Source organism: Phalacrocorax aristotelis, chromosome 21 (genome assembly GCF_949628215.1).
Source record: "Phalacrocorax aristotelis chromosome 21, bGulAri2.1, whole genome shotgun sequence".
Taxonomy (NCBI): Eukaryota; Metazoa; Chordata; class Aves; order Suliformes; family Phalacrocoracidae; genus Phalacrocorax; species Phalacrocorax aristotelis.
In genome coordinates, this window is record NC_134296.1 from 188,230 (window position 1) to 213,589 (window position 25,360).

General features: G+C 56.4%; 2 protein-coding genes across 2 annotated transcripts in view; both read right to left on the minus strand.

Annotated features, from left to right (window-relative positions):
- Positions 1-25,360, minus strand: part of LOC142067374 (voltage-dependent L-type calcium channel subunit alpha-1S-like) — a 49,836-nt gene that overhangs the window by 23,287 nt on the left and 1,189 nt on the right. Inside the window, exons 3-22 of the mRNA XM_075115950.1 lie at positions 24,885-25,037; positions 24,390-24,595; positions 23,444-23,547; positions 21,509-21,657; positions 20,414-20,495; positions 19,713-19,873; positions 18,729-18,954; positions 17,940-18,147; positions 17,489-17,609; positions 16,884-16,998; positions 16,665-16,758; positions 15,816-15,885; positions 15,446-15,578; positions 15,043-15,172; positions 14,248-14,307; positions 13,525-13,631; positions 13,005-13,092; positions 12,634-12,741; positions 11,734-11,786; positions 11,337-11,483 (exon numbers count right to left, since the gene is read on the minus strand). Of these exons, the coding sequence (XP_074972051.1) occupies positions 11,337-11,483; positions 11,734-11,786; positions 12,634-12,741; positions 13,005-13,092; positions 13,525-13,631; positions 14,248-14,307; positions 15,043-15,172; positions 15,446-15,578; positions 15,816-15,885; positions 16,665-16,758; positions 16,884-16,998; positions 17,489-17,609; positions 17,940-18,147; positions 18,729-18,954; positions 19,713-19,873; positions 20,414-20,495; positions 21,509-21,657; positions 23,444-23,547; positions 24,390-24,595; positions 24,885-25,037 (2,515 nt within the window). The remainder of the gene's footprint in view (positions 1-11,336; positions 11,484-11,733; positions 11,787-12,633; positions 12,742-13,004; positions 13,093-13,524; positions 13,632-14,247; positions 14,308-15,042; positions 15,173-15,445; positions 15,579-15,815; positions 15,886-16,664; positions 16,759-16,883; positions 16,999-17,488; positions 17,610-17,939; positions 18,148-18,728; positions 18,955-19,712; positions 19,874-20,413; positions 20,496-21,508; positions 21,658-23,443; positions 23,548-24,389; positions 24,596-24,884; positions 25,038-25,360) is intronic.
- LOC142067190 (sperm-associated antigen 4 protein-like) lies at positions 1,013-5,297 on the minus strand. The gene is made up of 3 exons (XM_075115603.1): positions 5,052-5,297; positions 4,602-4,691; positions 1,013-3,934 (listed from the first exon to the last, which is right to left on the minus strand). The coding sequence occupies exons 1-3, from the start codon at positions 5,280-5,282 to the stop codon at positions 3,803-3,805; spliced, it is 453 nt and encodes a 150-aa protein (XP_074971704.1). The 5' UTR covers positions 5,283-5,297; the 3' UTR covers positions 1,013-3,802.

Sequence of the window (25,360 nt, forward strand, 5' to 3'; positions counted from 1 at the left end):
GTGTGTTTTGGTATTAGAATGATATTATAGTGAGCAAAGTTCACCAAAAGGACAGCATTTAGTCAAAAGCATGACGGACCGTTGGCCCAGGGTCGCAAATGTGCAGCGTACCAGCTCCATGGTACCTGGAGTTCCCGTTTATCACAGAGCCCGGCCGCGATGCCCCCACACCGCTCCACCCTCCGGACAACTCCTCTCAGAGTCAGTACGCCAAGTTCTCCTGGCATTGCTGACATCTAAGGTTACCAGGGAACTTTCATGGAACGGCTTCCTCGCACGTCAGCTGCATTTCACCCTGAAAGCTTCTTCAGCGCTGTACCTTTTCTAAAAACATAAGCTTAGCGTCTAAGTCACCTCCAGCGATTATTCCACACACCACCAGTCTGGTCAAGGGGTCGAGCACATCCGTCACAATGGGTTAGGACCAGCCTTAGGTTGATTCTGTTGATGCAATTCAGAATTTTCCTATGATTTGAGGGTAGGTTTGCTATAGGGGCCATTTCTGGGTAATCGCAAGAAATGAGGCCACCCCAGGCTGCTCTAAATGAGGGTTTGGCTACACATGCATCGATTTTAGGGTACCATAGTTACCAAATCTTGAGCCGGTCACCAGCTCGGTGTTTGAGGTTAGGGATACTTCATGGATCAAAGGCTGTAGTTACCTCGTATGGATGTTGTAGTTTAACACCAGTAGGCTGCTACGTTGCTTGATCTCTCTGCCCTGGAGGGATGGGGAAGAGGCTTGGAAGAGTAAGAGTGAGAAAACCTGTGCGTTGAGATAAAGACAGCATAACAGGTAAGGCAAAAGCTGTGCTCACAGGCAAAGCAAAACAAGGAATTAATACACTACTTCCCCTTAGCCACTTCCAGGAAAGCAGGGCTCCCAAGGCCTGGCCCTGGGAGCCCCGAAGAGCTGGCCCAAGGCTTATTGCTCGCCCCACAACCCGCCCTGCAGTCTGCCCGGCTGCCATGGCGTGACCGAAATCGGGAATAAAACTCCGTAACACCAATGTAGTATGAAGAAGCGGGCATTCTTTATTACGGTGCCAGACGCACAGGGGATAATTCCTCCTAGTGTGCATACCGCAAGGCGTGATAGACAAAGCTTAGATTGCTCGGTTATATACATATGCATTAGCTTTCCTGGAACTAATTCTAACACTTGCTTCCTAATTACCCGTGCGTTTTAAGTCCCTCAGAAGCCCCTCAAGAGGTATCGGGTGGTCCCTAGTGCTTTGCTGAAGGGGTGTTTTTTCTGTCCTTTCCATGAACTCTGAGTCCTTCTTCCACATATGGTCGTGAGTTGGCCCATCAAGTAATCTTGTCACAGTGTGTGGCAAGGTGTGTCGGTTTCACCGGGTGTTGTGACTCTTATCTAGATGGAGATGTCCATAGTTCCTTCTGTCTTGGTTTCGACTGGCGCCAGCTGCTAGGTCGTTTGCATCCCCGTCATGCTCGCAGAGATTACGTCCTTGAGTGCATTCTTGCCTAGAGGCCCCTCACAATATCAACCTCTGATATTCAGTTCACAATAACCTTTGTGCCTGACTGCTCAGGTGCCGATTCAGATCGGTGGTGGCAAGAATGATCCTCCAGCCTTCCTGCCTGTGCATCCTGAGCGTGAACCCTCTCTGCTTCTTCCCCAGCCTCAGCCACAACAGCCTCTGCTCCTCATCTCTCAACAACATATTCAAGACCACCTGTATCTCCTTCCACTCTGGGTCATGATTCTCCACAACAGTTTCCAATACCTTCGCCACCTTTGCCGCATCTTCCCCATACATTAGAGCCATCTCCTTCCAAGCCCATCAGCCTGCTACTGAGAAGGGTACTTCAACCCGCACCCACCCTCCTGTCCGACCCACGGCCTGCCTTAAGGGTGCTTGTAGCACTGCCCCCCGTCTCCTAGTTCTTCCTGCTACAGCACTGAAATTCCGACCCCCCTTCACTTTCTATTACTAGCGATAGAACGAGGGGAGATGGCTTCACGCTGCATCAGGGGAGGTTTAGATCGGATATTAGGAACTACTTCTTTACTGCAAGAGCGGTCAGGCATTGGAACAGGCTGCTCAGAGAGGTGGTGGAGTCACCATCCCTGGAGGTATTTAAAAGACGTGCAGATGTGGCCCTTCAGGGCATGGTTTAGGAGACATGGTGGTGTTGGGTCGGGGCTTGGACTTGATGATCCTAGAGGTCTTTTCCAACCTTAGTGATTCTGTGATTCAGCACCACCATTTACACCCCCATATCCACTTGTCCAACTTCCCTGTTTCCACACTGATCGTTACCTCCCTGTAGACTTCCCTGTCCCGGAGCCACTAATCATCCTACATCATCTTCCTCTTCCACCAGCTCCTTGTATTTTACACCTCCTTTTACCAGTACTACATGCAGAACAACATCATTTGGGTGGTTTGTCCCAACATTGTTCTAAGGCCAAAACATTTGCATCCTTAGTAATCGATCCGCGATCTTTTCCCCTTTTCCAACCGCTGCTCTGCAACGTGAAAAACAAACCCACGTATGGGATCTCATCCCATTTTCCTTCTCTTTTGCAAAACATCATCGACTGCACTATGGTATTATTGCATTATAATACATATTATTTTAATATAGTAGTATTATAGTATTATATTTCAAAGTACAGATCGGCGACCAATGATTACAATGCTCAGTTAACTGCTTCCTTGTGAGGGGATCGAACCCACCCCCACCCCCCTTCCAATGCTTCAGTCAACGCCCTAGAGATGACTTCTTTAAGACGTTGCCTTTAGACGATTCCCCACCCATATTAAATGTGACTTCCAAAACAACTATCTGATCCGAACATGCAAAAATAAATCCATATTCTGATAACCACGCCAAAATTCAGAGACCAGTCAAGACAAGTAGCCAAACTGGGGACTCAAACCCCATTCAGTGGGACTCTAACCCGCTTGGTCAACTTCGGGGACTCGAAGCCCTTTCCAAACCAGGCAGGGGACTCGGACCCCCCCAACAAGAAAACATCCTTGGCAAAGTTCTTCTTCTCTTAATAACTGACCAAAACAACTATTACAAGCACCGGTACTTAAAACCAAATTATAACTACAATTTCCAATTAAACAACCTTTCCCCTCCTGCGCGGGCAGCCCTTTGGCTGGTACGTGAGGCATTCACGCCAGCAAGCGCCTCATTGCTTGACCTCTCGCCGGGCCTCGAACCCAGCGGCGGGACTCGAACCCGGGGCCCTGCCTGGCGCTCCGGGCGCGCCCGTAGCAACGTGCTCGTCCGTCGGCACGCGGCCGCAGCGGGGCGGGGCCAGAGAAGGGGCGCTGCGGTGGTTGGCGGGGGGCCCTGCCTGTCCCCGCCTGGCGGGCGCCATTGGCTGAGAAGCCGGGAAGAGGGTGGGCGGGCGCCTGGGGGAGCTCCTGCAGAGCCCGCGCGGGCCGGCGCGCGGGGCCAGTCGCCCTCTTGTGAACTGAAGCCGGGCCCTTCGGCCTGCCCTGGGCTGGGGCCACTTGCGGAGCCCCCAGGGGCGGCGGGAGGAGCGCTGACAGGCTGGGCCTCCCCTCTCTAGATTCAGTCTTGGGAATGCTTCCTATCTTCCTCGTTTTTAAGAAAAAAATTGCATAGAAGTTGTAACATTTTCCACACGCTCCCGAATTCCCCTCCCACAGCGTGGAACGTCTTGAGCACCCCACTTTGGAGACAAATCTTCTACAGTTCTACAGCCATCTCAATTGCCACATCTTTTAGATTTATTTGTTCTTCCTCCCCTTCTTCTTCTTTCTCATGTTTGACTTTTTTTTTCTCTCTGGTTTCACCTGGGGCTTTCCGGTTGCGCCATCTTCCCATGAACCTGCACTCGATAAATGCAGGTGTACGCTGGGTTTCCCCAGTTGCTCTTCACAAGAAGTTTGATAGACGGAAAGGCTCTGGGAAGCGGCGCGTTCTGTGAAGAAGAGTGGGAAAAGGAAACGGGGGTGTTAAGAGCGGCAGTGCAATCACCCCGTCTTTGCATGCCGGCCCGGCTGGGGCTCGGTCTCCCTTCCCTCTGCCCCTTCCCGCTGCTGCTTGCTCTGTGCTGACAGGGAGGCCGGGGAGGCGCTCCTGCGCGTGGGGCACCTGGTGTGCAACCCCGCCGAGCTCCCGCTGCCTGCTGTGCCTGCTCTCCCCCTGGCAGGCGTGAGAGCGCCGCGGGAGAAGGGGCGAGCTATGGTGGGAGGAGAGGACACTGTCCAGCCTGCCAGCAGGCCGCAGCATGGAGCGACGGTGCTGCCCGACGCCTCTCGCCACCAGGCCGCCCTGTTTCTCCACGGCACAAAGACGCTGCTTGCGTGGAGTGGGCGCTTGCGCGGCTGCCTCTGCTGAAGGCACCGGGCGCAGCCAGGGATCTCTCGGGACTCGTGCTCCTACGGGCCTGACCCTGCCCTTGCTACCCTCTTGCTACCACCACCGCGTGCTACTCAGCCCTCCCAAGCCCGCAGGTCTCTCTCTCATGACGGTGGCCCGGGCCCCTCTGCCCAGGGAGAAAAGAAAGCATGCGTGCCCTTCCTCCATGGACTTGCAGGCAAACCTGCTGTGCTCCCTGGCATCTCGTCCCCGTGTGTGGAGCGTACCTTCAGAGGGAAGGTCTGAATAGCCTCTTTTGCCACGTTGTACGTGAACGTCCCAAGGAGAGTTTCCTCTTCTCCGTCCGCATCCACTCCCTCAGGGGCAAAGCACAAGGAGAGCCGCTCAGACTCATCCCGACAGAGAGGCAAGGTACGCGCTGGCTCAGCCCTGTTATCCACCCACCCTCTCCTGGGGCTCGAGCAGCAGCCTAGCACCGGGTATGGTGGAGCTCAGTCTCCGCTTTGAGATTTGGTCAAGAACCCAGAGGTGCTTGGCCAGAACAAACCTTAAGAGGGATGAAACCTCTCGAGCCCCTGAAGCGTCCCGCGAGGGCACTGCAGTGCTCGCGAGAGATCAGGACACAAACCCCAGAAGATGCACAAAAGCAAGCAGGGCCCTGTCCTGGCTTTGCCCCAGGGCCAGATGCCCGCCAGAAGCGCCCAGCAGAGACTTACAAAGACAGCGACGTCTCTGGGGGCGCTGAGGACGGTCCCAGATGGAGACACGTCTTTGGAGATGTGCTGCACAGTGACGGCAGTCAGATGGACTCGTGCTGGCAACCTGATGACCACCTGGCCCTGATGCCCTTGGAAAGGCCAGCAGTTTCCTGGGGAAACATCCGCCTGCAACCAGAACGCGACAGCAATGAAGTGTGAGAGAGCACTGGGGCCAACACCACTGCCCATGTAGCTCGAAGCATAGGCGCCAGCATGTCTGTGGGGCCTATTTCAGCTTGAAAATGAGGCGCCTGTGAGGAACTGGACAGAAGTAGGAGGCCCCCTGCCCTGCCTGACAAAGGGGGTCTCAGTATTAGGGAGCAGAGGAGAAGAGTGGTTACGAAAGCATTGTAGTCAGGCCCGCGCAGAAACACATCCCTGCCCAGCGGCTCTGCAGGGCACCCGCCACCTTCCGCCCACAAAAAGGCACAGTTAGGGGTGAGTGTGGAACCAGGGTCGCCAGGGAGGAAGGCTTTCACCCAGCTGTGGCAGAGGACTGTGGGCAAGATGCAGCAGTTCACCTCTGTTCACCTCGCCAGGGGAACCACGGATCTCTAGCAAGCCCAGCCCTGTGTGAGAGCTTTGGTGTCCGGAACCTGAGCAGCACGGTGGGCTTGACCAGTACCACTGGCCTGAGGGGAGAGCCCCTGAGGTCAGTCCCCAACTTCTCAGGAAGGAAGGACACCTTCCCTGAAGATTTCTGCTACGATACCTGCAAAATAGTCTCAGGAGGCTTGGCAGCGCGGAAGAACCATAAAACCCTGCAGCCCCAATTCTCTTGGCAGTCGTAGGTCTCGGAAGTTCTCTGCCTGTCAATGGTGGCACCTGTAAGGAAGGGAGAGCAGATGACTGCTAGAGGCACAGACTAGGAGGGAGCTGGTGCTCAGGCAGTATTTGTGACGCCGCCGTCCAGCTCCATGTCTGTCAGTCCTGTCCTCATCACCACGCTGGGGGCGGGGGGGTGCCCAGCTGCACAGAGCAATGACGGCAGCCCCATCCCTGGTGAGTGCTTCTCTCACAGCACCACGAGGAGAAGGTCTGAGGGCTCTGGGAGCCTGCAGGCGCCCACGAGCATGACAGCAGACCAAAGCTGAGGGCTTGGAGCATGAGCAGCAAAGGACGGCCCAGCCATTCCCTTTGCAAATGCAGCAGAGAGGAGCAGAGCCCCTCCATCAGCACAGGAAGATGCGCGGGGGCAGCGCCAGGGGCACCTGTGTGGAGGCCGAGGGCTTGACTGGGAGGGAGTCTGAGCGACCCACTCTGCCACAGCCTTGCTCTTGGACCCCGTGAAGGATTTAAGCTGCCCCATTTTGGAGAGCAGCGGCTGGAGCACGGGCTCCTTTGGGGAGTGCTAGAGGCAAGCGCAGGGCAAGGACTGGGCTGCTTGTGTCCATACCAGAGCTTTCCAGGGCCCAGTCAGACATCTCGACGTAGGCACCCAAAGCCTTCTTGGACGCTGCCTGGTTCACTTCCTGAGCTTCCTGGGAACGCCAGAAATCAACACAGAAAAGGACCACATCAGCAGGCAGTGCAGCGTGGCTCCTAGCGCCCACAGAGGCAAAGGGTCAGTGTCAGGAAGGCAAGGCAAGCCTTGTCCACAGAGCTGCAAGACTCTCTGCTGCTGGCGTGAGCCGTGAGGACTAGGAAGATTATCTGTGGCCATGGCCATGGCCATGACCCCAAGGTGTGCTGATGTGGGTCCCCACACCACCGTCCACACCCTCTGTGCTCTCCAAGTCAGGAGGGGGAGAGGCTCAGGCCCTGTAAGCCATGGCTGGCACTGTACGTGTGCCTGGGTGCCACCACCGCCTCAGGAGCCTGCTCAGAGGAGCCAGAGGCACCAGCGCACCTAGGAAAGGCTCTCAGGAGTCCTCTGCTGCCTGAAGTGGCCTTGTTACACTGGGGCTGGAGAGGGGCCTGTGCAGTGCAGAAGCTCACCCAGCAAGCTGCTGGGGCAAAGGCTGGGTTGCTGCAGTCAGCAGTCTGACCCCACCAAGAACCCTGAAGAAAATGTTCTCAGGGGTTCTGCCCAGCCAAGCCTCCCTCCCCAAAATGCAGGATCACCTTCAAACTGCGGATCTGTGCCCTCAGCCGAGCCACCTCCTCCAGCAGAAAGCGTGTCTTTTGGGTTTCCTCCGCCACCAAAACGGGCAAGTTCCTGCACGACAGGAAAGCCGATCTGGTCAGAGAGCGGCCCATTGCCTCTGGGGAGCGTCTGAGCTCAGCAAGAGGAGAGAGAGACACGTGTGCTTTCCCTGCTTCGCCAGTGCTTCCCTTCCGCACCAGGCTGAGCAAAAGGCAAAGGCAGGAGGGAAGTACGGGAGCCCTGGCTATTAGGAAAGTGAGTGCAGGTAGCACGAGGTCAGCTGACGCTTCTGCACAGAACCAGTTCCAGCTCAGGAAACCTCTCTTACCACAGCATCTTCAGGTTTGCCGACGACACACGTGTCAGCTCCTGGGAGGGAAAAATGCTCCATTAGAGCATCTGCTACCAGAGTTGCCGCGGCTTCCCAGGAGAGGCTTCCCTAGGAAGGCACAAGCTGCCGCTTCTTTGGGTCAGCCTGCGTGGCAGCAGCACAGCCTGTGATTCCTCCAGCCACTGCCAGCAACGAGTCACTGACCTCTATCAGTCCCTTTGCCTGCGTTGTCCACACCGGCAGCGAGGTCGCGCAGTAAGCACCAGCTGCAATTCACATCACCGAGAGACGGTTATTTTAGCGGAGTTGCTAGCCATTCCCCTGCAGCTGCGTTGTCGCCTGCCTGGTGCCCTGGGGCTGGGCAGCAGGTGAGCTGAGGAGGTGGGGAACGTGGGGTGCAGAGAGAGGACGCGCCTCTGACCGGGAGCCATCAGCCCAGGCTTGAGGGGACTGCGTAGCCGTGGCCTTCAGGTGTGCTCGGTGCCCCAGAGCTACTCCCCATTTCCCCTCACTGCTTCGGTGAGCACCGAGGCTGGGCTGCATGGGCTAGGAGAGGTACCTCTCCATGGGTCCCCCTGCACGGCCCCTCCCGTCTGGGAATCCCCAGCTCAGGCTTGGAAAGAGCTACGCCCTTCTCTCACAGACTTGCAGACTAAGCAAGCCATTTGGCCCAGTGGCCAGAGCAGCAGCACAGCTGGGAGGCTACCAGTCTTACCGGTAGTCCAAACGCCAGTGCCAGTCAAGGACCTCCTCAGGACGCACCCGCACCACGGGCGTTTCACACATACTGGCCCAAAAGGAAAGCTGGCATCCAGCACAGCCAGGCTGTGTTTGCTCATGAAAACTCACCCAGAGCCACTGGGAGCCACAGGAAGAAGACTTTCAAGAACCTCTTGCTCTGCGGGCCCATCTTTTGCCTGGAAAAGAGGGAGTCCTGTGGCTGTCAGTGCTGCAAGTCTTGGGCAAACCCCCTCACCCGTGGATTTCCCTCCTCAGGCCCTAAAGCCATTGCTTTGCACGCCTGCTACTGACAGAGAGCTGACAGATTGGCGCCCAGCACGAACACGATTTCTGTCCACGCTGTTCAACGCTGCCGGCAGATCTTCCCCAAACGAAGGGCTCCAGGAGCACCTTCCGAAAGGGAATGAAAATCATGCAGGGAAGTAGAGAGGTTGAGCAAATGAGGACTGCTTTTCAGTAGTTCTTCTGGTGTGGACCTTGCTCTCTCCCTTTGGCTGAGAGAGCAGGCCTGTTCTCACTTGCAAGTCACACAGATTGCTCTTAGGGGTGTTTCTCCGCACAGCTGGGAAGCGCAGGGGCCTCGTCTGGCTTTCCTTCCAGACCTGTGTGGTCTCTTGCCAGAGCTGGGGAAGACCCTTGCCCTGCGGAGGCTTGGCTGTGCTCCTGAGCTTCTGGCTACACGGCGGTTTGTCCTACTACATCTCCGGGAGGGTTCTGGGGCTCCGGCAAACGCCTGGGAGTGGGGCTGCCAAGGGGCTTTGCTCTTGGCTCTCCCCGAGAACGGGCACCGCACAATCTTTGGCGCACGAGCAGGAGCCCCGCGCTGCTGGGTGGGGAACACCCTCTGCTCTCCCCCTTGCTTGGGGGAAGGGACATTCCCCTTCTCCCCCCGTCCCCCACCACAGCAGAAACAGGTAGTACGTACCTGGCAAAGATGCGCGTGCTCAGCAGATGTCTCCACAGGGAGACAAGGGCACCTGCCGGATGCCAAGCCAGGCTGAGGACCGCCCCTGGGCAAAAAAGCAAGAGAAAAGTTAGGCCTGTCTCTTGAGGTCTCTTCTCTAGGATGCCCAGCCACACGTGTTTGAGCTCCCTGCGGGAAGGCGGGCACCCAGTCCTACGCACTCCCTCCCTCCCTGGGGCAGCCTGCACTTCTCCTGCCTCTCGTGACATTTGGCCAGAGCTCTGGCACAGCGCAGCTCTCCAAGTTCACCCCAGGGGACTTCACAGCAAGCAGCAGTGCTGAGCTTACTTGCAATTCCTGTGGCCTTGTTGCGCCACTTGGCAGGCCCTTGCGTGGCAGAGCAGGGAGCTGAGGTAGAAGGGACCATCACCAGCTCCACCTCCACGCATAGGTTCCTGTGGGAGGAAAAAGACAAATGCTGGTTGCCCACCATCCCCACACCACGGGAGCCGAGGCGGGCAGGAGCAGCCTGAGCAGAGGCCCTTGACAGAGGACGGGCTGTCCCAGCAGCAGCGAGAGAGGGCAGCACAGCCGGGCTACTTCCAGGCCCTCGTCCCTCTCCTTTCCCCATCCTTTGCTTTACAGGCCTGCAGTGGGAGAAGAGGAAGCAAGCTGGCTGCAGCAGTCCCCCGCCTCGGGACGCCCACCCGGCAGCACAGCCCTATTCTGAGCCCGTCACTCCCTGCTCCCTGGCACCAACTGCCCCTTCGCAGACACCTCTCGGTGACTGTCTGGGGAGAGGGCACAGGCTGCTGTCCCCCATCGTGGGCCACCCACCTCCTCCCTGGTCACTGGCGTTCTCCCGACCCCTCTCCTCCCCACACAGCTGCCCCACCTCAGCCACGCCGGACCCCGCCTCAGCATCCCGAGGCGGAGCAGCGTCAGGTCCCAGGGGCTTGGCCTCCCTGTGCAGCAACATCTGCCTGTGCAGCAAAATCTCCCTGCGCAGCAGGGCTGGGCTCTGGACCCTGCAGCATGAGGCTACCCCCTCCCCAAAGGCCCCTGCTGCACACTGGATTTTGGCCGGGAGGGAGAGCCAGGCTTTCAGCCAAGACCCATCCCCGCAGGAGGGGGGCTTTGCAAGCCACGGGGCTCCTCTTCAGAAAACCTCTGTCGGCATCCCCATGCTGCTCCACACCCCAGTGACCATGTTAGGCCATGTCCTTGCTACCCCCCCAAACCTGACGCCCCAGGCAGGAGCAGCCCACTTCGTACCCGCTGGCCTGGCAGCAGCTCGGCCCCGCTGCCTCCCCTGCCAGCTCTTGTCTGGCATTAATCCCAACGGAGCCTTTGGAGGCCCCTTGGTGTCTTCCCTGGGGGGCCTTTCTCCTCGCCATCTCTGGGCCAAGGCAGGGTCCCCGCTCAGCTCTTCCCCCTCAGCCCCAGCAAGTGTGGCCTGCCCAGGCAAAACCAGCTCCAGTAGCAGCCACGTGCCTGCCGCCTCTCAGCAGGAGCGCACCTGCCCGGGCAACAGCCACACACATCTGTGGGCTCCTGCCCCACGCGCCACAGGGCTGTGCGGGTGGCCAGCTCTGAGCTCACAGTGGTGGCTCTGACGTCACACTGGGGCTCCCCAGGGCTGAGCCGGGAGGGGCAGAGCGGCTGCTGCCGTCCCAGGCGCTGGGAGCCCGTGCCTGTGGGCGCGCTGAACCCTGCCACGCTCCCGTGCCAGGCGGCTGCCTGGCCTGGCCTGCCGGGCAGGGTTCCATCTCTCCTGGGCACCCCCGGGAAACCAGAAAGGGTGCTGGAAAGGGGGCTTTGCTCTTGCCCCACGAGACAGCCGCTTCCAGCAGCGGTTCTCCTCTCGGAACCCTTTTGTGGGCCAAGAAGAAAAAGGGCCAGTAGACCGGAATGTGCTGTCAGGCGCCCAGCGGTACATCTGGTTAGCAAGGACTGTTTGTTTTCTTGCCCCTGCTGGTTCTGCCTGGGACATCCCAAATCCAACAAAAGTGGGACAAGGCTGCTGATGACCTTGTCAGCTCCATAGCCACTGCCAGGATGGCTAGCCCTGCTTTCAGCCTGGGCAGCTCTTCCTTCTTTACCATGGTAAAGGCCTGTGGCAGTGACCTGCTCCCAGCACAGACCAGTCCCTCAGCAGGCCCCGTGCTCCACCAGACTCACTCTGGCCAGCCCTCGAAGGTGGAGACAGTGAAAAGCGACATCATGGCTGAGAAGACGTTGTCGAAGTGGAAGTTGCTGTGCAACCAGACACGCTTCTGTAGCTCAGTCTGTGTGGGGTCCCCATCCACGTAGCTGATGAAATAACCCCTGCGGCAGAAGCGATGCAGTGGTCACCAGGCAGGGCCACCGTCAGCCCACCCGCTGCAGCACTGGCCCAGGGCTCCTTGGTCCCTGGGAGTGGGAGATTGCCCTGTGCTTGTTTCTGATTTGGTGAGGGAGAACAGCATGAGGCTTCGGCTCCACTTTTTGGATGCAACATCCCCATGCAGGAACACAAGTGGCCCCCTCCCATCCCTGGCCACTGCCCTGCTGGGGCTGAGCTGCAGACAGCTCTTACCTGCACTCCTTCTCCATCATCTTGGATGGATCTGTGCATCTATAGAACTTGCCCTGCATTTAACAGAGATCAGAAGAGGCTACGATTTTGCTGTGACTTCAGAAGCCCTGGGGAGTTCTGACTTTTTCACAGCCCACAGTCAGTCCCTACGCTGCCTCTGTGCTAACTCTGGCCCCTGCCTCTCACCACCGCTGGCTTCCCTGCTTTGCATGCCAATGCAACCCAGTTCACAGGGTGTTGCAGGAGCCATGGCAGACCTTGGGGTCAATCCCAGGCTGAGACAAGTAAATGTTGCCTAGTGTTGGGAACAAATCTTCCAGAGCCCTGAGCTGAGACCTACCTAGTTCATCCTATCTGGGAGCCAACTATTTGGAAAACAGGGAAGAAAGCGGTAACCCTAGAATTAACTAAAAATTAAGGTATGCTGACAAGTCTGCTCAGTCTGCAGGGTGTCCTGAAAGCTCTCCCCATGCCAGCCAGGAATTTAAGCTCAATTATTAGAACAAAGCTGAGCTTAGCCAGAGCCAGCTCTGCCTTGGAACAGCCAAGGCCCCGAGAGCAAGAGCGGTGCTGTGAAAAAAGGAAACAGTTTGCATCCAAAGCGCAGGGGAAGTCAGAAGCACTTGCTGCCTTCAAAAGGGGAAACTGAGGCACTAAGTGGGGTGAGGCAGCCAGACCCCTTACATGTGCTGTCTGGACCTGACAGTATCCTGGGTGTTTCCTGCCCTCCTCCCACTGCAGGGTCTTCTGCCAGGAGGTCTAGTGCAGGCAGGTCTTCTTGCGGAGCACAGATAGTACAGCCTGTGCTGACCTCAACACTGGGAGACATCATCCCCAAGGGCTATGTCTAGGATACACCTGAGCAGAACATCTCTCCTGCCCTCCTTAGACACATCTCACCTTGAAGAGCTGGACCCCGATGCAGGCAAACATGAACTGAAGCAACGTTGTGACGACCACAATGTTACCGATAGTCTTGATGGCCACGAACACGCACTGGACCACGTGCTGCAGAGGTCGATGATAGTGCACACATGAGCATGCCTGCTGCAAGCCCCTGCTGCGTGTCCCACACCCTATCACTGCACAGATGGGCCCCAGGAAGAGCGGAAGCCTGCTGCGAGCAGTGGGATGGGGCAGACCCCTTCCATGGATGGGGAGTGGGAATTGGTTTCCTGGCACCGCAAACCCCACAGGGCATGATTCATGCCACATAACCTCTCATGAGGACTCCCACGGACCGAGGACCCCAGCCTCAGGCTCCCTCTTACCTTCAGCCCCTTTGCCCTGTTAATGGCTCGCAGAGGCCTCAGTACCCTCAGCGCCCGGAGAATCTTCACCACTGAGATGGCACTGGACCTGAGGAGGAAGGTAGAGCTGCGATGGGGCAATTCCCCTGCCCAGGCCAGCCTGGCACAGCCCCACCAAGCAGCCATGGAGGCCAGGCTGGGACCAGGGGGTGAGGCGCAAGGGATGGCAGAGACACGCGTAAATCGCTAAGCCACCACCCCACATAAGGCCAAGGGACACAGGCAGCTGGAGAAAGCAGCTCCAAGGTGAATTCCTACCCAGATCTTCCCTTTTGACACTCAGGAAGTTTGCCTCCCTGCCTCCCAGTTGTCCGTGCCCTGTCCCCCTAAGCATGACCTCATGGACACTAACACATGGGCTAATGTCCGGCCCGTGGGCTTGCTGCTCCTTCTCTATCCAGCACAGAGAGCTGCAGCACCCCAGCTGCCCTGCCAGGCTAAACAGACCAGTGCCCACCCTGCGAAGTGTGGAGGTGCTTACTCGATTCCCATGGAGATGAGGGAGACAGCGACCACCAGCAAATCGAGGATATTGAAAGAGTTCCTGCAGAAGGAGCCTTTGTGCAGGAAAGCACCATAGGCTGTCATCTGGGGAGCAGAAGGAGTTAGGAGAGAGGCCAGGCAGGGCTTGGGGACATGGTCCCTCCACAGCCCTGGGGCGGACAAGGCATGAGGGGCTTCTCACAGCTCCATGGCCTGAGCGCCCTATCCTGCTCAGGCCTCTGCCTCTGCAGCCGGGCAGGAAGCTGAATCCTCTATACCGTACTGGCTGGAGACAAAACACTTCCCAGTCATTCAGAGGTCATAAAGAGGAGAAGAGTAAAGAGCCTTGGAGTGGGAGCAACATGCAGCAGCTGCTTGAATTACTGTTTTACTCCACAGACTTCCATTGCTTCCTCTTTCTCAAAGTTTTTGTTAAGGGCATGTCAGAACTGAAATGCTGGTGCCATGGCCCATCTGTCCCTGTGCCACAGCACAGCTGACTTGGCTGCCTGACCTCACTGGAGGGGACACGTGGCCACTAGGGCAGGTGAAGCACCACCTAGACTGCATGAACTCTGGGGACACGAGGATCAGCCAGCACGTTCGCCTCACTGGGACCTCAAACTTGTGCTGAAAGAGCATGAATGCCCATGGCCAGAACAGTCTATACCCATGTGCTGGGTCATGCACACAGCCAGGGCCACGGGGCAGAGGGACTCACCTTCAAGATTATTTCAACTGTGAAGACAGAGGTGAAACCAATGTCAAAGTATCCCAGAATCTGGGGACAGAAGCACCAGAGCCAGATGAGATTTGGGTGACATGAAATGCTCCAGTGTGTTCAAACAACCTGGCACTGTGGTTTTGCCCCCCACTCTGTGGACTGGGGAGCCCATCTAGCTCAACAGAGCCTGCAAACCCAGTGCCAAGAAGAATCCTGAACTTTCCTCAGCTTTGCTGATTCTCCCCAGCGCCTGACCCAGCCTGCAGCCTGGGACCACGCTCTCCGTTTCCAAGTGAGCGAGGCTTGACCTGATTCACTCGAAAGCATCTGATGCCCAAAAACACTGAGTGCCCTGGGAAGACCCCCCAGTCCCTGCTAGACACTGCACGGGTGCAGAACCATTTGTGCCTTGTGTGGCTAGACCTGTGGCTCCCACTGCTCCATGCCAGCAGCATTTCAGGGTGCTGCACACACCAGCGGTCCAGACTGGAGACATCCCTATCCCCAGTAAGCCTTGAACCAAGGTAATCTCACACTCCCTGTCAGGTGGATCTCTTCACCCAGAAGTAAACTGAGACATGGAGGAGTAAAAACTTGTCCCAGCTGTGCCCTGAACGGACAACAGAACCAGGCTCTCCTCCCAGAGTGTATTGCCCTCGCAGAGGCAGGCGTGAAATCACAGCTACCTGCCTAGGCAAGACATCTGGCAAGCGGATCTCTGCCTACCTGGGAGCTGGGTGTCTCCATGAGGTCTCCCCCACCCATCCCAACCCTTCACAGCTACTTGGGCACCTGGTTGCGGAAGGACTCGGCCCGGATGGGATCCTCAGCTGCCAGCGAGATGCTGCTGAGCAGAATGAAGAGCAGAATGAAGTTGGTGAACCAGGTGGCATTGACAATTCTGTGGCACAGCATCCGAAACCTGCCAGGGACAGAAATGGCATGAGATGCTGTGAGGGGCCAGAGGGCCACGGTAGCCTGGAAGAGGGTTATGGCTAAACCTTGAGGACAGGAAGGCCCAAGGCATGAGGGGATGTCTGTGCCAGCCCTTCCACAGAGAAGACCTTTCCCAGTGAGCTGGCTCCCTTCAGAGCCAGCTGTTACACACCAGCAGGACCCCACTGGGAAGGGTCGGTGCCAGAAGTACCTGGGCCAGGCCTGGCTCCACAAGGCAGGGAGAAGGGTCAGTGCCTACTTATTGGTTGGGCTGAAGATGAAGAAGGAGCTGGCTTCAGGCATGGGCACGGCCTTCTCTTTCAGCTGTAGTTCTGCGAGTGGACGTGGCCGAGGACTCAGGGGGATTTCAGGCTCATCTTCCTCATCATCACCTGCAGGGTGGCCACGAGGAGGCAAAAGGAAAGAATCCCCCAGAGACAGAGAGGGAATGTGACCTTATGGACAATCCTCTGATCCTGTGATCCTTATTTGGCATCTGTGCCAGAAGGACCTCAGTACCCCGAGGCAGGCAGAGGGTCACCACATCCTTTGCTCCTCACACAGCCAGGGTGCTGGAACCGTCCCTCCCTAGTGCCTCCCCAGCTTTCCCTGACACGGACACATCTTACCTGGGAAGTCTGCAGAAGGGTAGGGGTCTTTGATCTCATTGACATTGGATTCAAATTCGTCCACTTTCAACTGAAACAAGGGAGAGACAGAGAGGAGGACATGCAACCGCCTGTGCCAGTATTGCTGCCAAATGTTGCACGTTGGCCAGACCCTGTCATCTTGGAATTCCGTCATGTGGGCAAGCAGCGTCTCTGCATTTGCCCTGTACAGCACCCAGCACATGGAGTCCTGGCAGGGTGAGGGGAAACACCTCAGGGATGCTGCAATCTGAGCAAAGAGCAATACCGAGAGGATGGGACAGGGGAATGTGTGCTGGCCAAGAACCTGGGGCCAGGCACCTATACCATGGGTGGAATAAGACATGGGGTGACTCCTGGGTGAGTTCCCATGGGCATCTCTGGAAAATGAACAGGGAAGTAGCTGCTGGCCAGATGCTTATAAGAGGCAGCTCAGCACACAGTCAGCACAGCTGTACAGAGGGTTTTGCATTCAGGGGCTGCTGGTGTGGACGTAACGGAGGTATGGGGTGCTGCTGACCTGCTCTGCTCCCCTCCACACTGGTGTGCACCAGTGCCCGTCTCAACCACTGACAACTGACAACTGGCTGTGGCCAAGGAAATGAATCAGAGGAAGAGAATCCCCAGCAATGGACCTTTTTCACCAGGCAACATGTCCTGCCTGGGCCCAGAGAACCCCCATCACCAGAGGATGCTACAGTGAGGAGCGATTCTGGCCCAGAAGAGTCCAGACGCAGGCTGGCTCCAGGCCTTTGTCAGTTCTGGATGGGGGGAGGAGGAGCCTGGTCCCCCACCAGGAGCTCCCCAAGGCTCAGCCCCACCAGCACTGACCTTGGCTGTTGTGGGAATCCCTTCTCCCTTCATTTTCTGCTCAAGCTTCTTTGCCAGCATCTGCTTGTCATCTTCAGATTTCTCTGGGTAACCTCTGAATGGAGAGGAGGGGAGAGCAGGAACTGAACTCTGGGCAGGGTCACGGGTAATGCCGTTCTGTGCCCTTGCACCAAAGCACCTGATCTGGGAGCTCCCGCTGCCAGGGATGACAGCACTCACCTGGACATCTTCCGCCGCTTGCGTTCCTCTGCTTTGGCCTTCTGGGCTAAGGTCAGGCTCTCGGCCTCAGCCAGGTTATCAACTGCAATGGCCAGGAAGACATTGAGGAGGATATCTGGAGGGATAGCGCTAAGGACATTAACTCGGTTCATGTTTGGAGGATGTGGCCAGAGCTGCCCATGGTCTCCAGGGTGCCCTGAGAAACCTTCCTGGAGTTGAGCCCTTGAGAGAACCCTGGCTGGTGATCCCTAACCCTGCACCCATCCTTGCGAGTACTGAGCTCTGGGCTGGCCGCCCTCTCTCTGCCTTAGCTCAGTCCCTCCAGCTCAGTCCTGTTACTGCATTGACCGATGGCTGAATCTGTGCCTGCCAGTCATCCAGACCTGCCCCGTGGGGTGCTTTCCTCCAGACCCCGGACCTCAGCCACTACCAGTGCCAGCCCTGAAGCCTGTGGTATGATCCCCTGCTGTTCAGGACTGAAAAGCTTAAGGCAAGCACTGAAAAGCTTAAGGAAGCTCCCCTTCCCCCCCTGCATAGCCCCGTTTAGCTGATGCTATGGGGCTGGGTACAGGGAGCCTGGGCCTGGCTTCGCAGGCAGAGGATACAGTTCCCACAAACAAAGAGGATGATAAAGTAGATGCAGACCAGCATGCCAGGAAAGGATGGGCCCCCATAGGCCATGATCCCATCGTACATGATTGAATTCCAGTCCTCTCCAGTCAGGATCTGTGAGCAGAGCACAAACAGGGACTCAAGAGCCCCTGCAGCAGAGCACGGCAGAACCCCACAGCTCAATCCTGCCCTCGCGGCTCCAGCCCCAAACCCTCACGGCCCCTAGAGCCCCCTGGCCAAACCCCACCTCCCTGCTCCAGCCCTGCACCTGCACTAGTGCTCGTGACCCCAGTTGCACTTACCTGCTCCTGCCTCAAAGCCATATCACCTCTCACAGCCCCACATCCCCCTGAGCCCCAGCTCGTGCCAGGAGACCCACAGCGCAGGCGAGACTCCCCGCACGCCGTCCCCCAGCCCCCTGCTGCACTTCCCACAGCCCCATACCTGGAACACACTGATGAGGGCCTGGGGGAAGTTGTCGAACGTGCTGCACTGCACTTCCATGTCCTCAAAGTCAAACTTGCCCCCAAAAAGCTGCATGCCCAGCAGTGCAAAGACAATGATGAAGAGGAAGAGGAGGAGGAGCAGCGAGGCAATGGAGCGGACTGAGTTGAGCAGGGAGGCCACCAGGTTGCTCAGGGACGTCCAATACCTGGGGAGAAGAAAGTCAGGAGTGTGTGGGAGGTGAAGGAGGGTGAAGGCTGTGGGCAGGATCAGGTAGGGGTAGGTAGGTGCAGGGAACAGACTGTCTGGTCCAGGGGAATGTGCCAGCAACCCAGCAACAGGGGCTCTGAACCAGCACCGCTCACAGGCTGGGCACTTGGACTGCTCCAGGCAGGCCCCAGGAGGTAGAAATGAAGATCCAGGAGTGGTGTGACAGGCAAGACATCCTGCTGCCTGCACGGGGCACCAGCAGGCAGGATGGGGAAGGGGCATGAGCACACAGCAGGTTGGTGCCAGAAAGAGAAACCAGGAGTACTGGCCCACAGCACCTCCGTTTACAACACCCCGGAACCCAGAGCAAGAGAGGGTCCCCAGGAGACTTCCAGCAAGCCCTGCTCTGTCCTCCTTACCACTCCCACACCATGTCCTGGAGACAGAAATCCCCAGCTTGGCCTTGTTTCTCCATCCAGGAGAAACCAGCTCTGCTCACGCTGCAGCCCTCCCCAGGGACAAGGCCAGTGATGCCTAGGGACCGCAAGCCCCCAGTACCCACAGAGCTCCGTCCCCAACCTGGTGATCTTGAAGATGCGGAGGAGACGGATGCAACGCAGCACGGAGATGCCCAGGGGTGACAGGCTGCCAAGCTCCACCAGGATGGCCTCCAAGATCCCCGCGCACACCACAAAGCAGTCGAAGCGGTTGAAGAGCGACATGAAGTACTGGCGCAGGCCCAGTGCGTACATCTTCAGCAGCATCTCAGCCACAAAGAGTGCTAGCAGCACCCAGCTGGCATTGTCTGGGGTGGGAGATCCAGTCCATCAGAGCATGGACCTCTTAATCTCAGCACGGCACAGCAGGAGGGGAAGGAGGGCAGTGCTGCTCACCTCCCTTCTCCGCCCACCACCGAGCACTGAGCTGCCGCTGCAGCAAATGCTGTTTTTCAGGGAGCATCACAGGAGAGGAGGATGAGGAGAAGGGTGATGTGCAACTGTGTGCTTGTACGTGTGAGAGTGCGGCTGTACTGTGCGTGTGACTCTATGCAGTGTGTGCATGTATACCGTGCATAGCTGTACTCCGTGTGTCTGCGGGTAGTGTGGCTGCACGCATAAATACGTGTGACTGTACTGTGTGAGTGCAGGCAATGTGCGTTTGTGTGTACTATGCACGTTCAGGTGTGAATGTACACACTCTACCTGTGTTCACCGTGCTCACCCATGTGCCTAAGAATCTATATGCTGTGCTTATATTATTATCATCATTATTATTTTTATATATAATAATAAATATGATTTATTATTATACACACGTACTATGTACATAATAACAAAAACTGTATGCACCACACGTTCAGTGTGCAGCTGTGTGACAGTGCAGTGGGGATGGTGTACACACACTTGTGTGCAGGCTGTGTTTGTGTGCATGAGCAAGCCTGCATGCGTCTAACAGCTCCGGCACCATGTCTGTGTGGCTGCGCACGCACAGTAAGCGTTCACGCATGTCTCCAGGGCAGCAAGGTGTCCCGGGCCCTCCTGCTCCCTCAGCCTCTTTGCTCACCTTGCACCCGTGTCAGCCATTCTGGCTGGAAGTGGTGCTCAGAAGCGATGGAGAGGGTGTTCAGGGCCACCAGCAGGATGACAAGCCAGTAGAAGAACTTGGACTTCACCACGTCCCTGCACTTCCTACGAAACATTCGGTTCCAACGCCTCCACTGACGGCTGGAGAGATGGCCAAAGGGTCAGCAGAGCCAGCCAGTGGGTCCTGCCCGGCCCAGGGCTGTGCCTGCAGACTGCAGAGCAAAGCCACCCCTGCTCCCTGCTCCCTGCTCCCTGCTCCAGGGGCCTTTCCTGGAAAGGGCTGAGGAACGTAACCCTGCCCCTGCCACTTGGTGCATTCACTCAGGCGTTGCTGTTCACAAACACCTCCTGGCTCCTTTTTGGCCTACAGTCACCTCTGGCTGGCTGCTACAGGCCCAGCTCCTAAAGCACAAGACATGCTGCGTGGGCCACGAGAGGATGCTCGGAGCCTCGTCCCAAAGTGAAGGGGTTGTTCACCTTGACGTGGCTTTTTGCCAGCACCAGAGCAAAATTCCCTGTTTGCTGCCCGCAATGTTTGCACCTCCTCCTCAGCACACAGCCCCTGGCTCTCCCCCAGAAACCAGTGGCTGACAAGAAAGCCTGGCCCAGCCAGGACAGCAAGTGAGAGACTGGGCAAGCCCACGTGCAGAGCAGCAGATGGTTCAGCCAGTACGTACTCACAAGTAGAGAGTCCACTTGTCCATGCCTTCAATTTCATACAAGCTCTCCGTCTCTGACCCTCCTTCATCCGATGGCATCGTACCTATGGAGGGGACAAGATCCTGGGCTTTCCTTGGAGCCCTTGGGAGGAACATGTGGGAGGGAACCTCTCCCTGGAGCACATCGTGAAGAGCTTCCCCATCAGAGATGGAATCAAGAAATGCCACTCCAGGGAGACAGCAGTGAGAGGTTGGGCAGAAGGTTTTAAGTGTCAGGTGCAAACCAAGTAGGAGGCACCAGGAACACCTGCCCTGCAGCAAGAGCAGCAGCAACCCAGAGAGGCAGCCCGAACAGACAGCGGTGTGCACGTAGGCTCCCCCAGCGCAAGGCACTCCCAGCACGGAGAAAACTGGGGTCAGTTGTGACCTGAGCAAATGCTGAACCGCAGGAGGTTTGTAAGAGCACTGCTCACAGGTGTGGAAGAGGCGTTTTGTCTTTCCACTGTTTCCCAAGGCTCTTTGCACACATGTATCGGCTCAGCTTGAGGCATCAAAAGTTATTTCACTGGGCAGGGTGGCCTAGCACATACAGCGGCTCAGTGGCAGAGCATCCCAGGCCTTGCTGAGCCTTTGGCCTAGACGCTTGCATATTCGCCTCCCTCCCTGAGCCACTTCTCATCCCTCAAAACGGTCAAACAATGGCAAGAAATTCATGCATCTGTCAGTGTGCGAGCTAGTAACCCTGCACTCTGCCCCTACACACAAAAGTGCACGTTCCTCATGGATTCTCACGGCCATTTCAAATGTATTTTGCCAAAGGAGTCCTAGGCCTTGCTAGCAGTCTGCAAATTTTAAAGACAGTGGTTGAGGTGGAGATTTAGCATGAGGGCCAAGTTACAGCTAGTTTGGGTGAGAGTCAATAAAATGATTCAGGAAAGAAAAAAAAAAAAGAGGAAGGTAGCTGTTCTGCAGAAGTCAAAGCTTTTTGTTTCATAGGTTTTCAAGCAAAAGAAGTCTTTGTGATTTCTCCAAAGGTCTCCACCCTGCCTCTCTAGGATGCTCAGTGTTAGGAACCCAACCCTGATACTAAGGGTCTTTGACCAAGCAGAGCTGGCACCTTCTCCCCTGGTCCGGTCACTGTCCATGACCTCCGCGTGGGTGATCCAGTCCATGTAGCCCTTCAGATCCTCCTCCAGCTGCTGCTTCTCCCTCAGCTTCTGAAACGTGCCCCGTGACTTGGCCTTCTCACGCTCTTTGGTGAACTCGCTGGGACAAGGCAAGCAGCAGAGTGAGACTCAGGAGGGGGACGGCGCAGGGGTCAGGTACCACAGCCCTGTGCCAGGCCAGTCCTTGTAGAAAGATAAAAGCCTGAAATACCTTATCACTCAGTGCTACCACTAGATTGCTCCAGTGAATTTCTTCTTTCTTGGCCCTGTTCCGTGACGCAAGACCATGGGGACCATCCCCCGATGCCTGATGGCAGGCAGGGTTTCTTCCCCACCACTGGCTGCTCACTGGGTGCTCCTTGCTGCAGGGTGCTGTGGTTGGACAGGCCAACTAACACCAGAAGTTGGAGGCTGTGGGAGTTCTCTAGCCCTGCTAAGGATCAGGGCAAGTGGGGTCTCACCCATCTGCGGGGCAGAAGGCTGCCCCAGCCTCTCCAGCTCTCCCTGTGGGGCAGGTGAGCTCATCACATGGCAAGCGAACAGGACACTCTTCTCACGGTAACATGGAAAAGACAGGTCTGCCAGTGCAGGGGGTCCCACTCTTCTCAGTCTTTTTTAATGAATTTCTTTTCTCTCCTGGTATCTGGCTGGACTGTAGATCTGCTGCCCAGCCGGTCTGGCGTTGCCATGTGTTAGTAATAGGTCTCAGGCATTATAACAATAATTAGACATACTAAGCCTCAGGAATTGTCAGGCCTTGTCTGGATTTTCCTTACCTCAAGCATATTTTAGCTATATTTGCAAAAATATTTCAGAAACTTTTGCTGTGCCTGCAACTCACTCTACGATCAGATGACTACAGTCCTGCTGTTATAGCCAGCTTCATGCAAGGGTCGGGTGCCTGTGATCTGTCTTGCGGTTTTGAGCTTGTTCTAGTTATATTAATACCCAGTTTGGTTTAACCTTGTGCAGGTGTATGGTTCTCGCCACAGAAGGCGGCTAACAAATCCAAGTAATACAGGGTATAACTAACCCTGTGAACCAACAGAGACGATGAGTGTGAGCCACTTCACACGCACAGGACTGAAACATATAAAAACCACCCTGAGCCTACACAGAACTGAGGAGAAAAGCTACCCTCACTCACCAGAACAACGCACGCTTCCCAGCAACAAAACCAGGATGCTGGCACCCCACCACAGCAATGCATAGTAGGCTGAGCGTGGCACCAGGGATTTTGCACGTGGCAGCTTTAACTGTACTACTATGGGAACTAGCACCGACTGAGTCATTTGGCACAGAAGTGTCAGGATCATTGTAACCAGACTGATGATAGCTCATTGTGGTACTTGGATAAGACTGTTGAAGCATTAATTAGAGTAACTAAAATTCTCTTGGATCCCCTGCATTCCTAACAAAGGTGGTTTCCTTAGGTTGGCCATGAGGAAATCATGTGTGCTCACAAGAGGACAGCAGTGCTGTGGGTACCCGTGAGAATGAGTGTCTCGACCCACAGCCATGGTGTAAAGACTGCTGCTTTGAGCTCCCTGCTCAGCTTCTTTTGCTGTGAGTGCTGGCAGACCACACTACAAACACCTAATATCGTGCTCCATGGCTGTGTTTGCTGACCGCTGCTTGTGCTACAGGGAAAAGATTTCTGTGTTAGGCGTTGAGCTAAAACCTCAGAGAGTCATGGACACTAGCACAAAAAGTAACTCAAGGCTCAGGGTTTCTAAGCATGCAAAAGCAGGGGAGAGGAACAGCAGAGGAAAAGGAACAGAAACTTTTCCAGGCTTCCTTCTTGTATAATTAAAACCAGCCAATGTCCACGCTCTGATAACGCTCACTGATCTGCCGGCAAAGAGAAAGGACGGGGCGGCACTTACCCACTGAGCACCCCCAGCACCAGGTTGAGGACGAAGAAGGAGCCAAGCAAGATAAGGCTGACGAAGTAGATCCAGGGCCATTCATTCCCAATGGCATCATTCACCTGGCAAGGAGAGAGGCAGATGAAGCATCCTGAACACAGTGCCTGCTGTCTGTCTCCCCTTAGGGCTCCCTCAACAGCCTCTGGGAGCTTTGCCCCCCCCTAAAATGAGTGCTTGGGATGGTAGCAGCTAAACCTGACTCTGAGCTCTGCCGCCTTATGACTTTGCATCAGGTTTTTGTGGAGGTAAAGCGAGACCCAAGCATTTTGGGGGCAGATATAAACATCAGCCCCATGCCTAAGCCTCAGCAAGACAGTCTCCCAAGGACTGCAAAACATGGGGTTTTGCCGAAGCACCCACCAGCCAGCCGTTGTTGTGCTCGGCCTGTACCCCTTCACAAAGGTGGGAGCTGGAGCACCCTCCTGTCTACCTGGAGAGCAAGGACAGCTTGAGCAGTGCCTGCAAAGATGCAGAAGAGGTGCCTGGTGCACTATGGGATGTGCATCACCGCATGAAGCTTGGTGGGGGCAGGATGTCTTTCACTGGCTGGGAGGCCTGGCCCTGCTATGGGGACCTGTGTCCTGGAGGGAATTCCTCGCCCTTTAGAGGGGTTTAGATTGGCTATGAGGGAAAATGTCTTCACTGCAAGAGCGGTCAGGCATTGGCACAGGCTGCCCAGAGAGGTGGGGGAGTCACCGTCCCTGGGGGGGGTTCAAAAAAACGTGTAGAAGTGACGCTTGGGGACATGGTTTAGGAGGCCTGGGGGTGTTGGGTTTGGGGTTGGACTAGATGATCTCAGAGGTCTTTTCCAACCTTAATGATTCTATCATTTTATGATTCTCTGAGGCAGGACCAGCAGTGACCTCTGCGAGCTGGGCACCAAGCCGAAGCTGCTGGAGCCTACCCAGTAGAGGACTTCGGTCCAGCCCTCCATGGTGATGCGCTGATAGACAGTCAGCATGGCAAAGCCGAAGTTGTCGAAGTGAGTAATGCCGTCGTTGGGCCCCGGCCAGCCGCTTCGGCATTCAGTGCCATTGATGGTGCAGTGTCGCCCGTGGCCAGAGCTGGTGCATGGGGCTGGCTTCTCTGACACCACCGTGGCAATCACATCTGAGGGGGAAAGCCGTGGTGTGAGCAGCAGGTCAGGCCAAGTAGAGCAGGTTCCAGCACTTCCCAGCCTCCTGCAGAAGCTTTCCAAAAGGGGCTTTTCCTTTCACCACCTCCTCACACCACGTACATCACCAAGCTGTGTGCTGTACCAAACATCCTTCAGGCCTGCCACACTCCCAGGCCTGACGCTGGCAAGACCAGACTTCCTGCCACCCGCAGAACCTCTGTGGTCCCCACAGCAGCCACACAGAGACATCTCTGCCGTATCAGCCCCCCGCCACAGCCCCACCTGTCCCGAGATAGTAGCAGGTCTTGTGCATCTTGCCCTTGAAGAGCTCTTGCCCAACTATGGCATAGATGATGATCATGAAGAGGACCAGCAGGGCGATGTGGAGCAGGGGCACCATGGCCTTGATGATGGAGTTCAGGACGACCTGAAGGCCTGCACCGAGGAGAAGGGAGAGGAGGTCAACCACTTCATAAACAGCTTTGGGTGCACCTTGCGTTCCTGTCAGCCCCTCTGACAAGCAGCCTCTGAAATGCCCCGTGCCAAGGGAAGAGGGGCACAGGTTGGTTGGGAATGAAATCGCTGAAGCAAAAGTCCCTTTCTCTACCCACCATAGAGCATGTGGAAGGCCTCAGCAGAGCCACGCACCAGGCAGTGCTGGAGGCTGCTTCACGCCCCTCCATTTGTTCTGGTGCTCTCATCCTGAGCTCTGGGAGAAGGAGATCCCTGCCCTGAGAAACCAGAGCGAGGTTCCAGCC

Coding starts and splice junctions, on each gene's coding strand:
- LOC142067190 (XM_075115603.1), bottom strand. CDS start 5,282: ATGGGCAGTGGTGTTGGCCCCAGTGCTCTCTCACACTTCATTGCTGTC. Junction 4,692..5,051: donor CCAGAGACGTCGCTGTCTTT/GTAAGTCTCTGC, acceptor TTTGCCCCTGAG/GGAGTGGATGCGGACGGAGA. Junction 3,935..4,601: donor TTCAGACCTTCCCTCTGAAG/GTACGCTCCACA, acceptor TCTTCTTCACAG/AACGCGCCGCTTCCCAGAGC.